The 16,299-nt window shown below is 40.0% G+C and overlaps 1 protein-coding gene across 1 annotated transcript in view; it reads left to right on the top strand.

Annotated features, from left to right (window-relative positions):
- Nucleotides 1-9,677, top strand: part of LOC139458021 (uncharacterized) — a 155,220-nt gene extending 145,543 nt beyond the window's left edge. Inside the window, exon 13 of the mRNA XM_071239337.1 lies at nucleotides 9,334-9,677. Coding sequence (XP_071095438.1) covers nucleotides 9,334-9,677 — 344 coding nt within the window. The remainder of the gene's footprint in view (nucleotides 1-9,333) is intronic.
- Nucleotides 9,678-16,299: the final 6,622 nt, after the last annotated feature.

Here is a 16,299-nt window from a genome sequence, read left to right as displayed (position 1 = left end):
GCCCTGGTGGTGTCTCTGATCACGATGATTGTAATCACCATCCATATTGTGTGTCCACGACCATTTAGGTAAGCTCGATTTACTTCTTTCAGTTTTCACTTTTTAATATAAGAAACTTAAGAAAGAAACTGAAGAGTGGTACTGTATAGAGTAATCGCTCGGTGCTTGCCACCACGGGCTTAGATGTACACCTGAGCCACAATCCCTCACTTCCTCAACTCTTTCAGCCTTAGAACTGGAATATCATAAATATTCCAGGCCTAGTGGGATCTTTCGGTGGTTTTGAACTACAGATATAACACAATGCCGTTTAGAGGTTCACGGTGACACTAGAGTGACACGGTTCAAGGGGTACAATATATGTTGCATATAAATGTTAGCATGAACCAGTCAGACCACTCCGATCACAACCCATGTGAAAAAAAAGAAAATTGCTTACAAAACCTTGTGGCTATGGCACTACTTAAATACTGTGAGCTGTTATCAGGTGTTAATCCAGTTCCCCATGATTTCTATGTGCACTCCCACTACATAAATCATCCAATGTCTGATTATTGGGGGCACGGGTGGCCAAGTCGTCTGGGGCGCCGCGATTCGCTGTGTAGAGATGCATCCCTTGGGCACCCCAGATACCTATGATTGTGGGTTCGAATGCCGGTTCGCCCCGAGTATGTTTCTAGGTTTGTCAGCACCATACCCGTGCTCGTGGGTTTCACCGAAGTGATAAACGTCTGAGACCTGCATCAACCAGTTATGAAATCATGAAGAGCAGACTTTAAATAGTAAACTGAAAGTATACATATCTTATACAACAGACAATATATTATAAGTAACACACGTCAAGGATTGAGTTTAGTGGTCCTACCTATGTAGATAATCTGGTTTGTAATGTTGTTGTAAGAAATCACTGTTAATGTGCTATAACCAAATAAACCCCACTCCTACCCAAAAAAAAACACCCTTCACCCCCTTCCAGCACACACACCGACACTGAAGATGGGTTACTGTTTAATGTTACAATACTCCGATGTATGTTTTTTTTGTCCTTTTCTCAAGATGGGGACTGCAGAAGACCATAAAAGGTAATTTTACTTTTTCAAACATGTTTTCTCTGCATTTAATACAGTCAGTCCTTAACGCAAGATAATAGGGTAACTTTTTTGTACTTATATGTTGTTGTTGTTTTGTATAGCCAATGATAGTTGAGGTAACAGGGTGAGTACGTAATACTCACTATAAAGAGCATATGTTTTATGCAAATGTATCCGTTACTAGTTGATACATTGTATATGATATTGCTGGAATATTGCTAAGGGAGGGTTTACTATGTTATAACTCAGAGTTTTATTGTTTTTTCTCCGTTAGCATACACATAGTTTAAATTAACCAGTTGATATCCTCAATAAAATGACACCTATTTATATTTATTTGCAGATGAGACGAAGACCATCCCATTTCGCGAAAAACAGGTATCATATATTTCAACAGTTATATAGTCATAAGTCATTGACACATATGAGTAACATACAGGTGAGCTGAAAAGGAGTTTCCTCAAACAGTTTCTTCAGTGCTAGCCCTCTGATATACAGAATAGTGTACTCACTCCTAGCCAGCAGTACTTGTTGGATTTCTTTAATGCCGAGCGCGAGGCAGGGTAACAACAAGTGCCATCTTCTAATTGGGAAATATGATTCATGAAGTATGTGACAAATCAAATAAGGGACAAAACAAAGTCAGACAATAATTTCACTAATAGCAACCTAAGATCAAAAGAGGTTTACTATTGCTGCTAAAGCATGGCAGTTCGTCAATAAACAATTTAAGAGCATAGGGCTATAAGAAGTCAACTATTCATTGTATGTATTGTTTTCCTAGCATAAGTCTCATTAGCTTCACCTGGTCGTACATCAAAGTCGGTTAAAGCTAAGAAAGTGTCTTGGCCTATAAGTACAGTCACCTTGCTCCACCAAATGAAGGTTGGTTCATTTCTTGAAATTACTTACAATTGTGATTGTAGACTTATGTTAAGCTAAGGGAGACAACCTTTGTCTGAGATTCATAGTTCTTGTCGGTAAGTGTATTCAAAGACAGCATCGCACCACTGTCATCCAAATTGAGATAATTTGCTGAGCAAAAGGTAGGTGTGCTTTGGGAATCCAACAGAGCAGAAGCTTTCATGTTCATTACACCCTTTCACTCAAAAAAAGAACCATGGGAAGAGCTATTCCTGTTCCTCTGGCCCCTTTGACTCCAAATATTGAACTTTGAATTAACTGACGCTTGATCCCTCTCATTTTTACACAACTGTGCCTTGAGATTCGTATCCAGGCTGTCTGGTGCCTGCTCTCTAACAGACCTCACACATGTCCTTGAACTATCATGAAGCAGAGTGGAATGCTTCCGCTTATGTTGTTTGCAGCTGCTATTCTCGCACATGCTACCCTTCGTACACTGAGGTGGCATGTGTCTTGAGGAGAAGTAACTTTCTGCATCCAACGTAGCCATCATCTGGATGCATAATCATCCGACACACTGCATGGCTAAAGCAGTATTGCAAAACTCTGTTTAGTTTAGTTTTAATACTGACGTCAAAGGACCTGATAAATGGTCAATATTTCAGAGGATTTCATGCAAATTTCATGATTTCAACATTCCATATTGCAGATTGTCTGACTGATGGCTCAACAAGTTTACTCTGACTGTGACTTTTCCATGTACTGAATTTGGATTTTAGTCTCACTCTGTGTGAGCTCTTTGAGTTCCTTGACCTTGTGTCCATGGTTTTATGATCAGTATCTCATGATCTATGTTCATTGGGTGAGGTCAAACGATTCATCAGTTGCCTTTATTTCGGATTCAGAAGCTTCAAGTGAAGACTTTGTCCTTGCAGTTCAATCTATAATTTCCTGAGCTCCAATTCCAGACTTTTCTTGAGGGCAGCTATTGTGACCTCTAGTGCAGCTTTCTTTGCAGGAATCTGTGATCTCGAGCTTCCACGTCTTGCATTGCTCCCTGCTGAGATCACTTAGTATTATGTCATCATGATGCCACCATGTGCCCCAGATATAGATCGGGTGAGATCAAGCAATCTCTAATAGGGCACATCACTACAATGGAATTGCAAAACAATGCTTCGCAGGCCATCATTGGGACGTCATTGTTACCAATCAAATGACATCACTCATCTCTCTGCCACTGAAGTTGCTTAGCTTAAAACACAGGTTATTACTGTTTACAAACTGAAAAAATGGCAGAATGATTTTGGGTGACTCTCACTAGGAGTTTTATACTTGTAATCGACTCGTGTTGATATATATGATATCAAAAGACACAAGAGTGATATTCTCCATTTCATATGTCATTTTACAACGACAAATACGTACGTTTGACACCCTGTTGTAACACCTCTGCTTGTTAATGCATGCTAGCTAGTCTCCTTTTTAACATCTTCCTGAAGACAACTATCACGACTTCATGTCGCTAGAATTGCAAAACTATTCCTGTGTCCAGGTGCCATGTAAGATCCTTGTTCAAACTCTATCAATGATTAGTGAAGTGTATTATTTCTTCAGTATATCTTTACTGTTTTCAATGAAGACAGGGTTGGCCTATGGATTTCAACTTCTCGAGTTAACCCAGTTGTTGATCACTTTTTTTAACAAAGTACAAGCACCTGTACCGAACCGTCACACTGACAGAAATCCATTTCGATGACAAGGGCTGCGCTTTTCAGTAGCTGCAAAATAAATCATTTATGGCTGGTGATCCCCATGTAATACAGCTGTTGTTTTGTGTCAATGGAGCCATGTGTTTAATCTTGTTATAAAAATAATATGTTTTCTGAAGGATGCATTTTTGTTTATTTTATGATTATGTCACCCTCCTCTTTGAACACATTTTGAATTTGCGATAAACGAAAACACTAGTTAACAAATGAAACCTAAAGAAATCATCATATTTTCATTTCTGCATGGTACCTGTCCTTGATACCCAGACACGTTTATATACATGTAGGTAAATTAAGTACTAGAGCTCCATGTGTATACTTGATTACAGACACAGAAACAACACCACGAGATGAGAGAAACTGCAGCCAAACTGAAGAAACAACTGAAAGGTAGGCTTAATTCATAAACAGTTCAAATTATAAGTGAGGACATTTTTTTAAATATAAATAGTTCACAATGAACATGTATCAAACATGTGTGTATTGTATGTAAATTCATTTAATGAAGCTCAATACATTGAAGAATATATATATACAAGGAAAATGTAATAATTATTTATCTCAGAGGGTGCTTAACTGTTTCACAGGGGTATAATTCCTAGATAACATGGACATCATCATATCTTAAAGAGAAGGTAAAACAGTGTACAAAAAAGAAACGCAATACGGATATTTTTTGCCATAAAAGCAAAATTAGCGGACCAAGAGGTGCAAAATGAAGAAGTTTAATGTGTTATAGTTTTCAGTGACACATTTTCTAAATGAAAATGATCACAACACGGACGTCAGTGCATTAACAAAATGGCCCTTGAGCTACACGCAGAAGCAACGGTCTTAAAGTGCAGGGCTTTTGACTGCCTGGCATCAGCGTCAATCGAACAGTGGCAGTTCAACAACATGCCAAGTAACGTCATTGGTCGCGTGCAGGCAGGGGAGTCCCGATCAGCTGTAGCCAGGGTTTTAATGTAGCGTCCTGCACCATCACAAGGCTATGGGATCGGTTTCAACAGCATGGGTCAACACGTGATCGGCCAAGGTCGGGACGACCAAGAGTAACCACCCCCGCCCAAGATCGCTACATCCGACGGCGCCACCTACGTGAAAGGACGACCAAATCCAGCTAAACCGCATTCCAAATACCCGAACTGCGCAGAATCTCCGACCAGACCGTACGAAACCGTTTAAGAGCAGCAGGTCTACAAGCAAGACGTCAATTTCGACGCGTCATATTGAGTGGACATCGTCAACAACGACTTCATTAGTGTCGTCAACACAGAAATGGCCTCAAGTGCGATGAAGAGATGTCTAGTTCAGCGACGAATCGAGATTTCTCCTACTTCGAGGGGATGGAAGAGGACGGGTCTACAGACGTTGGGGAGAACGTTACGCTGGAAACTGCGTACAGGAAGTGGATAGGTTTGGTGGGGGTAGCGTTATGATGGGGGCTGCTATCTCTCATCATGGCAGGACAGGTTTGGTCCATATCCAGGGCAATCATACGGCTCAACGATACATCAACGAAATTCTCCAACCACATGTCCTCCCAATTGCAGCCAACGGCAACGGTGTATTCCAGCAGGACAACGCTCGACCGCATACAGCACCGACCACAAGAGCCTATCTACACAACAACAGCGTTGATGTTCTCCTTGGCACTCCAGATATCCGGATATGAACCCGATAGAGCACCTGTAGGAAGAATTGTATAGACCCTCGACGTTGCAGCAGTTGGCTTTTGTGTTGCAGGCCGAGTGGTTTCCCATTCCGCAGGATGTGATTCGCATACTCCTCTCTTCCATGGGCATGAGATATCAGGCCGCTACCGATTCCAACGGGGGACATACGCGTTATTGATGGTAGCTGACCTTCACCTTGGACTTTTCCTATGTACCGTTAACTGAGATGACTATTGACTATAATCACTAAGTGTTCTCTCCACAACATTTTGGATAAAAACTTTGTACAAATCTGGCTTTATGTTTCCTTTTTTGAAGAGTATACACTCTCAGTTCAAACTGCTTTTTGACATGTGATACACACAATGGATTTTCTTTCAGCTGAAAAGATCAGGGTGGAGGGCAAGGTAAATACAACTTAGACATCGTATCATTTTAACAGACTAGTAAAACTCTCCTGTATATAGTGAACCTGTGAGGTAAACTATCTTGCATATAGTGATCCTGTCAGTTAAACTCTTATGTTTATAGTGAACATGTCAGTAAACTCTCTTCTTAAGCGACAACATGACAGGTAGACTATCATGTTAATACTACACCTGGCAGGAACACATCCCTGTAAAAAGTGATAATGACCGGTAAACTCTCCTGTTTTTGGTGAACCTGTCACGTAAACTCTCCTGTATATAGTGAACATGTCAGGTAAACTCTCCTGTATATAGTGAACATGTCAGGTACATTCTCCTGGTAAGGCTGAACCTAGTCATCCCTCTGTATACTAGTGTCAGGTACACTCTCTGCTGTATCGTAAACATGTCAGGTACACACTTACTTACTCGTACAATCATGCTCTTACGTTTTTTCAGCTGTTTGCATGGGGACCAAAGGAGACAGAAGGCCTTAGCTGGACATCAGAGGTATAAATCCATGTATTGAAATAGGCTTGTTTCGAAGTTGTGTTGTTAATGTAGACCTCAACGATATGGTCCTTCAAATCATTAGTTCCCTTTTTGTCAGTGGAATATGTTTGTGTCTTATCTTGCTTTCAACAGAATTCTCTACAGGAGGTTGAACGACTCCGAAAGAAATTCTTTGAACACTTGGAAGACGAGGAAGGGAAGCTGATACGTGCGAGGATCCTGATGTTTGGTCCCAGCGGTGCTGGAAAGTCCTCCTTCTGCAATGGCCTGAGATCAGCACTGAAGGATTCTGACACACCTTCCAACTACTACTCAGTTGGATGTTACGACAATTCATTTACTAGCACTGTATGTACTTTCCCTGGAACAAATCTGAAATAATCCGAAATTCACCTGACTGTTGATTTCATTAACACATATTCGTACTACGAAACATATATTTTATTAACAGTATAATAACCTGTTACATCACTAGGAAGTATATATCTGCTTTTAACGTTTCTGAAACAAATTGAATTCGAACCCATATACGACATTAATGATGTTTATCTTGCCAACATACCAAAAGTGTTACTGTAACATAAATATTTTTGTTTTGTCAATTGATTACAAAGATATCATAATCTGGTTCATTTCATAATGTAGTGTTGCACGCTCGTAGTTTTCAAATGAAATGTATATTGCATGTTTGGAAGGGATCAGTAGATTCCACTATAATCATGTTTAAACCTTCATTTTACAGTTCCAATCTTCACAATACGGAGATCACTGGATTATTGACATGCCAGGAATATTTGAATCAAGTGATTTCAGAACGGAATATATTGAAGCTATTGCATCTGGCAGCGTTCGCTTAGATTACCTGGTAAGCACGACATTGTGCATTCAGCTCAATGGATAAGTTGTGTACAAATAGATATGTAAACACTTTAATATGATCATTATTCAAAATCTTTTAAGATTCATATACTCTTCAAAAGAAAAACTATACATTCATAAATTTGATGACACCGGACCCGATCGTTTCTGTATTGTAGAAATTTTATTTTAGTTCTTAAGTCTTCAATAAATTTCAATAAATTATCGAGTAAACATGCAGATTGCCTGAAAGGTCATGTTGTGACGTCGCGACGAAGCAAGTCGCCCAAACGCAGCTGCAATGCCTTAAACGTGCAACATGCAATTTTCTGAACTGTCGTGACAATTCCTCTGTCAGCAAGGCCAGGACTATGACTGCTGACACAAATCAGAAAATGCCACATCTATCAGAAGCACAACGCATCAACGCCATCGGCCGTCTGCAAGCGGGTGAAACACAACAGCATGTGGCGCAGATGATGGGCGTGACCAGATGGACCATCTTTAATTTTTGGAGACATTACAACACCACAGGCAACGTTCGTGACAGGCCAAGGTCAAGATGACTTCGCGTTACAAGGCCTGGCCAAGATCGCTACAGCCTGACACGACATCTGCGGGACCATGTCATCACGGCGTCATCAACAGCCTCACAAGTACCGGGACTGCTGGAATATCAGATCAGAATGTTCGAAATCGTCTGTGATCAGCCGATATTCTAGCCAGGAGACCCGCGCGGCGTAACATCCTGATGTCGCATCTCCTCCTTGAACTTCTGCAGTGGTGTCGTCAGAGAGTCACATGGCCTCGAGCAAGATTGAGACGTGTTCTGTTCACCGATGAGTCGCCGGACAGCACTTATGAGAGTAGATGGTGCTCTGAATGGTCTACTCTACCGAGACGAGATCCTGCAACTACCCACTCGCCAGACATGTCCCCTTTTGAACATATGTGGGACGTGCTGGACTGTCGTGTCTGTCAACGTCAACCACCGCTACATACACTTCAGGGACTCAGGAGGAGGATTGGCAGAACATCCCCCGGGCTGTTAATCCGACTTTGAACGCATCTATTGGCAGTCGCTGCCATGAGGCGATAGCAGCTCAAGGAGGCCATAATCGTTACTGTCTTTCCACCTATCCTGGGCGTCTTTCCGCCTGTTTTTGTTGCAATCTTGATGTATAGGATTTTTTTAAGAGCATATATACATTTGTTTGTTTCAAGATAACTAAAATTATGGATGTGAAAGGCCTCCTATCTCAACAAGAGGAATGGAAGTACGTGTCATGTGTTGTGCTGGTTCTCCATCATGGCATCGCTGTGGATGAAAAACTTAAACGTCAGATAGATGCTATGATACGATTAGAGGGAGATGGTGGTAAGTTTAAACCTATGAAAATGTCCCATGTGTATTCGTACGTCGCAGTAAAGGGTTTCAATATTTTCCTTTGTGAAACTGTGTTACCTCACTCAAGTTTCCTGACTTTTCTCGGTCGTTTCTTCTCGTTGTATAGCATGCTGCTCCTGCTGCAAACCAAACAACATACCTAATTGAATATGATATGCAAGGTCAATGTGATTGAGAGATTGGTGAGACTTAACGCGGTCACTGGAGGTTACTTGATCACTTGCACATGTCTCAAACATGTTGTATACAGTAAACTACGGTTATAACGAACACGTTTATAACGAACTGACGGATATAGCGAACTAACTTTTTGGTCCCGACTACTTGCTGTAGTCATGCTGTATGTGTACTTATAACGAACTATGGTTATAACGAACTAGAATTAGTAGTCCCATTGAGTTCGTTATAACCGTAGTTTACTGTTTTTTGTTTCATTAATTTTGTTAAATAATAGATAAAAAAATCAACGCCTGTCATATGTAATGCTTGCATCAAAAGTGGATCAATTTGTTCAGGTTATATCATTCTGAAATGACTTGTTTCGTTCATACAGTATTCCAAGTATGACGTAGAAAAGAGACTTCAGATAGGCGAATGTAAGTGGTCAATGTCACTCCGTTGGACATAGGTATCCACACATAATCAGTCGGATGAGCCAGGATGTTTTCCGAAGGTCATTAAATCATACAAGTTGTAGAGACTTGTGTAATTCCGCCTGTATTAATCAAATGTATCGTGTTTCAGCCCTGTCCTACCACCTGGTGCTGACTCACCTGGATGAGTGTGACCCGCAGTTCAAGGATCCAGATAATCTCCCCAACCTGTACGATTCACCTCTAGTACAGGAAGCAGTGAAGAACATTTCAGAACAAACTGGCATTCCACCATACGCCATCAGTTACGTGAGGAATTATGTGACAGAAGTAGAAACACACACCAACACGAAGCTGCTTCACTTGAAAGCACTAGATAAAATCCTCACCTCTGCAGCTGACCAAGAAGGGACGGTGATTTCAGACGTCAGTAGAACACGTATAGAGACGGATCAGTCGGCTGGGACGTTCCACTCTTTATATCCGCTGCCGTGATATGTTGGTGTGCTGTGATATACGAACCCTGCGAATGTAAAACCGTGCTCGTCTATAAATATGTAGGCACAATTATCCTCAGTACATTATAAACTAGTGTTCTTCGCGATGAGACTCAAAACTTGTCCTCAAGATGTCTTAAAAATTTGATTAAATAATGAATATATAAATAACACTATTGAGGTTTTCTGTCTCGCATAACAAAAAGCTAGTTCTGAATTAAAAGCTCAGTGCAACACATATCCTTACATACGCGATGGGTGCTCAGGGTACAAGTCCTAAAGTACATTTAAATGTTCGAATATGTAAATCGTCAAGTAGTTTGAAATATTTTACAGAACTGTAAACATAGTATTTGTAAGTTGTGATTCATAGAATATTCATTGGAGCATGTTTTGGACCAAGTGAAAATAATTCCACCATTAGTGTGTATTCCAAAAATTATGGACACCACTGAGCATTAATAGGTTGCTTCTGTACATATGACGTTATTATAGAACGGCAGGAAAATGTGATGTCTTAGAGATTGGCGTCGTAGAACTGAACGTTCCACGGTTCATTTATTGTTCTGTTAAATGCTTATATTTTAACATGCTATGCTATTAACATATTTTCTCTTGATATGCTGTTACCGCTTATTCCTTCCAGCCAAACTTCTCAAAACATTATAATAATAATAAGCGAATGCCATTTCAATCATTATGTTCACAGAAAAACGGTTCGCCCTATATTTCGTTTAGTATAACAGAGATAAACTGTCCAGTGAAATATGTTACATGCCTGTTCTGGCATGGAGTGTGAGACGAACTGATCATTATAATTAGTTTTCAACTAACAGATATATAACGATTTAGTCCGAATTCCTCCCTCTATTGAATATTTGTTTCATTGTCATATAATATAAACATATTTTGTGTCATGTGCTGGAATATAGCTTTTGTTTGTTTTTTCACCTTTAAATTTGTTCAGACAAAAAAAAAAAACGCTATGAAACATATGTTATCATAAAATTGTTCTTGAAAGTTGAAGAAGATCAAGCGGCCGCGTCATACAATCGCAAAAACCCAAAGACGTTTAAAGGTTATAATTGACTGGCGCTCGGCATTAAGGGGCTAAAACAAGGACTGGTCGGCTCGGAGTCAGTATACTGTATAAACTGCGGCATGGTCACTCAATGGGCTTGCACTAACAATCGACAATCGACCGGACTAGTACAAGCAGCCACACACATGTATGTGCATGCACAGCGATATATAACTGCAATAATCTTGGACGCGACGTTAAGCCCGATTCCACCTGACCAATATTTTTGCGTCTGACCACCGTCGTTCCCGATCTAATTGCACTGATACAAGTGACAGTGTGGGGATCAAGATCAACAGCGTATATAAGCCGTGTTACTCGTATCTTGAGTATTGTTGATATAGTTTAGTGAACGTGTCGTTACAAGTAACAGTGATGTTTTTTATTTTACTGGTTCTTAATCATGCGCTTAGCTTAGGACCGGAAGTGCTAGTTTTAGAAGGTTCGTCGGTCGCAACAGCGACATTGGTCCCGTGGGTTCCCCACATTGGTTTTTAGCAGTGCATGCTATATGAAGTCAGACTTCAGCCTTCCTTTGTGTAAGTTTATTATTTATATTGTTAAGAACCTTTTAGATATGTTTTGGATGTAACTTATGTTATATGTTGTGTGTATTCAGTATGTGAAAATTCTAGTGTAATGAAGCATCAGAAACCACGTGTAAATTTTATGATGCGCACTTAAAATCACCAGATATTTTTTTATAGATGTTTACTGAGGCTTAATGATTGCTCTGGGCTTCTTTCAGTATTAATGCTGTGCTAGGATGATTCGGATTTATATGAAGTCCACCACACGGTAGTATAAGTACCCACGTACATGTGTGGTTTCCTTATTGCATAAGGGGTAATTCCTTTGTTTTGTTTTGTTGTAGCCTTTTACCAAATACATCCATGCACACTGGCGTGCGCAGAAGTAATAAACTTGTAAATCTTGGATCTCAATTTTGTCGAATATTTTACTAGACTGTGCCCCAGTGTTGGATTGGTAAACTGGTGACTGCTGGAACCTGAATCACGTTTTGGGAAGACAGTACAGTGAATAATGTTTTTTGTTGATATTTAATGCCTGTGCTTCTGAGATAATGTCCTCGCGGTATGCAACACTTAGAAAAGCTATAAACATTGTTTAGTCAGTTTACTTAATTACATACACGGCCTACTGCTATGGTTGTGTTGCTGTAGATACGCCAGCTAGATGTGTTTGTCACAAAGGTGGCAATGACAAACTTTTTTACATTTACCGAAATGAAAAAATACAACTTTAAATGGTATCCTTTTTTCAATAGTGATCAATTCTTATTAGAGATACGTTTGAAATGCATGTTATACCCCAAAAAACAATGATATTTTCTTGACATGATGGGTACCACGGGATGTATTGTTGCTGTTGTTTTATGTTTGCCTTGAATAGTTTCAGTGAAAATAAATTTTCATAGCTCAGTGCATGATCTTTGTCGTACCTTCAACGATACCCTGCAAATTGTTTGCAGGAGAGTTCCTTTCCCAGATCCAAATGTTATAATTTGGTATAAGTCAAATTGGGGAATTGCATCGGAAATCACTTTGGTCACTGGTAACTCCACATCAAACTTACAGGAGTCGGGAACCGTGAGGGCGACGGGCAAGTAGACTAGCAGCGCAAAGTCGCCGGCGCACAATATCACATCTTCCCTGGCTGTTGTCACACGATGTTGCCTTGGGCGTGGTCGATCTCGGGTACGTCCGTCCCGTCTGTTAAAATCGCTTTTTCAGTCCTGTGATGGTACAGTTGTGACACCCAAACCTTGCTGCTATGTCTCTTGTAGTCATGCCAACTTCAATCATGACAATGTCAGGTTCCCATTCCTCACGTGTCAATCTCGGCATTGGTCCTCGGTGCTCAGGAAGGTGGAAGATACAGTGAACATAATGTAAACACAATGTTCACAGTAACACGGACAGCAACAGCTTGAAGCGTAGTGTTGAGTGGAACAGAGCTGTGGATTATGCCCTCCTTCACCAGGATAGAGGAACTACCTGTAGCTTTATCACCAAGACTGGGGAAAGAGTTAGTAGATAGTGCTCTGGTTCGTTTAAGGAGCTATTACCATACTTAACTCAGTTATTTACCTAAGCTGACAATACGTATGTTGAAATACACAACATTTACATTCTGCTACATTTGATCGTTCATAGATAAAGTACAGTGCGTCGAAATGTTTTATTTGACAGCTTTATGTAAACTGTGAGCGAACAAAATACTATCTTATATCCGAGTGAGTGAGTGAGTATGGTTTTACGCCGCTTTTAGCAATATTCCAGCAATATCACGGCGGGGGACACCAGAAATGGACTTCACACATTGTACCCATGTCGGGAATCGAACCCGGGTCTTCGGCGTGACGAGCGAACGCTTTAACCACTAGGCTACCCGACCTCCCCTCTTATATCCGAACAACATCATGACAGGTATGTTAGAATTGCACGATTATGTTAACGAAAACGTACTCTTTTTATGTGGCGAAAATAAAGTTAACAAGTGAAAACACGAGTGAGAGGGTTACACGTACACATACCAAAAGGGGGATAACTCCGCAATGTTTACCTGTAACCCTGTAACTCAGAACCCGTCTTGTCCTGGTGAGATCTGCTGTCGCTCAGGACAATACATTCTAGTATATTTTTGTTTATGTGTATCTACAAAGTTCCCACACAGCTATCAATTTTGATAACCACACTGGTTCCTTTTCTGGGACATTGAATGATTGTCATCCAAAATGTCCTGAAGACATTATTCAGATATTGTGATAATAAAGAAGAATGACCTAAAAAAATCCTGAAAGTGTCCTTTGGCCTGTTGAAACCAAATACTTTCAGATTTTATCCCAATGTATAAGTAACGTTGAAATCGGTACCAAAAAGATGACAGTATATTGCTACTATATGCGTTCATTTAAAAGAACAGAAGGTCGGGCTTTATCACTACAACAGCTCCACAACCCCACACCTCACCCCCATAAAACAAATTGCATACAACTAGTTGTACCGTGTAAATGCCCCTATAGCAGTCCGCTTTCTCCCAGAGACGGGTTGCTCAGCAATCTAGTCTATTGATGCGTGAAGTCATTTGCGTCACATTTCTTGTTTGTGACGTCATCCTGTATTATGTTCCGTGACGTCCTATATATTATGTTCTGTGACGTCCTATATATTATGTTCTGTGACGTCCTATATATTATGTTCTGTGACGTCCTATATATTATGTTCTGTGACTTCTGTGACGTCCTATATATTATGTTCTGTGACGTCCTATATATTATGTTCTGTGACGTCCTATATATTATGTTCTGTGACGTTACCATTGAAACTCACTGACCTCCGTTGTAACCTTGTCTTCTCTATTCTATTTATTAAAAAAGTCACGAATTTGGTGTCTTAAACATAAATGTCTTTGTGCATCACAATTAATGATACTCAAACACAAGACAGGGTCGAATAACGATTTTCTGTACCCGAATTTTCATGTGAAATATGTGAGGCGGGAGTTGGAAAATCCCCAATGTCTGTCACTGACAGTACAGGGTCTCATATTAGGTCAGTAGCAACCATCTTGGATTTTACTGACGGTTACGGTCTCATGTGGGGTCAGTTGTTCTGCTCTCTGATTGGTCAGTCACACTTTGGGGCATAACAAATACATATATATCACCATGGCTACACAAATATATCTCACAAAGTTTGGAACAGTATCCCGCACACATACAGGCTACACAGATATATCTCACAAAGTTTGGAACAGTTTCCCGCATACATACAGGCTACACACATATATCTCACAACGGTGGGAACAGTGTCCCGCACACAAAGAGGCTACACACCAATAATTCACAAAGGTGGGAATAGTGTCTCGCACACATACAGGCTACACACATAAGTAGTAGATAAGTGATAAGTATCCATCCTCACATCCTCATTTGATGACGTCACAGGTGCACCTACTAACCTCACGTGACTGATGACGTCACATAACCTTGACCTTGGGGGGGTGGGGGGTGTTGATGTTGTTGTCATGCGATCAATGACCTCGTATAACCTTGACCAATAACCTCGTTTAACAGTTGTATCAACAAACCATTTCAGAACAGTTGAAAGGAAAAACACTTGTGTAAACACGAGATTGTTTTGAAAGGAAACACATAAATCAACGAGCGCGTATTTGAAACGTCTCCAGTTACTCAGATTATTTTTTATCAGTTGTATCAACAAAGCATTTCCGGACAGTTGAATGGAAAAACACTTGTGTAAACACGAGATTGTTTTGAAAGGAAATACTTAAATCAAAAAGCGCGTATTTGAAACGTCTCCAGTTACTGTTAGTCGAGTGAGTGAAGGTACAGATTAGATTTTATCAGTTGTATCAACAAGGCATTCCCGGACAGTTGGAAGGAAAAACACTCGTGTAAACACGAGGCTGTTTTGAAAGGAAATACTTAAATCAACGAGGGCGTGTTAGAAACGTCACCATTTACTGTTATTCGAATGAAGCTACAGATTATTTTTTATCAGTTGTATCAACAAGGCGTTCCCGGACAGTTGAAAGGAAAAACACTCTTGTAAACACGAGGCTGTTTTGAAAAGGGAACTACTCATATCAACAAGGTTTGAGAAAGGTCACATGCATATGAAAAAAAAATATATGAATAAATGCAGGAGTTGGTGATAGTTTTTTTCATTTACCATGGAGGAGTCAGCAGTACACACATCCATGACTCGTTCCACCTCAACCGACTCATGGAAGCTCTTTGGGAAAAGAATACCCAAAACAGAAGCTGTCTTTTTTTCTCAAATCGTTATCATTTATATCGTAGTGATAACTTGCATCGTGAATTTGAGTCTAAACCAAACCAATTCCAACATGTGGACCGCATTGCTCAGTTCACATACTTCCTAACCCAAAAATCAAATCTAAAAGAGTCACCCTTAACCCGCATGTGTTATATAGATAAACAAGCCAGTGGTTTTAATTTCATTAAAGCAGAACGTTTTAGACACACAGAACAAGTTAAATATTTTTTTCCTCTGCTGTTGAGATGGACGACTGATTCCCTCCCCAGCACAGTTGAAAGGAAACACTTGTGTAAACACAACTGTTGTGAAAGGAAATACTTGAAAAACAAGGGCGTTTCTGAGACCGTCTCTAGTTACCGTTACTCGAGCCCTACTGTAATTTGAATACACCTGGTTTTTTTACCCTATAAATAACAGTGTTGTGACCTAAAATACTGCATTTGGTCTCTCTTGGTTCATGAATGAACATTGTGCTTATTCTCCATTACACAGGACTTTTTGGTCTCAATTTGGGAGAGATATATTTTCTGTGTGAAGGTAACAGTTTAATTTTTTTATTAATAGACCATATCTTTTTTAAAATGTATTTTCATAATACGTTTTATGTTATTACAAGTATTTCATATCATTGTTTCAATTTTTTGTAAAAACATTATCTGAGGATTTATTATAATTGTGAAATCATCATGTTGTCTTCATTAGTCTACACA

Source organism: Haliotis cracherodii, unplaced genomic scaffold, assembly GCF_022045235.1.
Source record: "Haliotis cracherodii isolate W230 unplaced genomic scaffold, xgHalCrac1.p SCAF_12, whole genome shotgun sequence".
Taxonomy (NCBI): domain Eukaryota; kingdom Metazoa; phylum Mollusca; class Gastropoda; order Lepetellida; family Haliotidae; genus Haliotis; species Haliotis cracherodii.
Note: the sequence above shows the minus strand (reverse complement) of the source record. Positions and strands in the feature narration are given on the sequence as shown.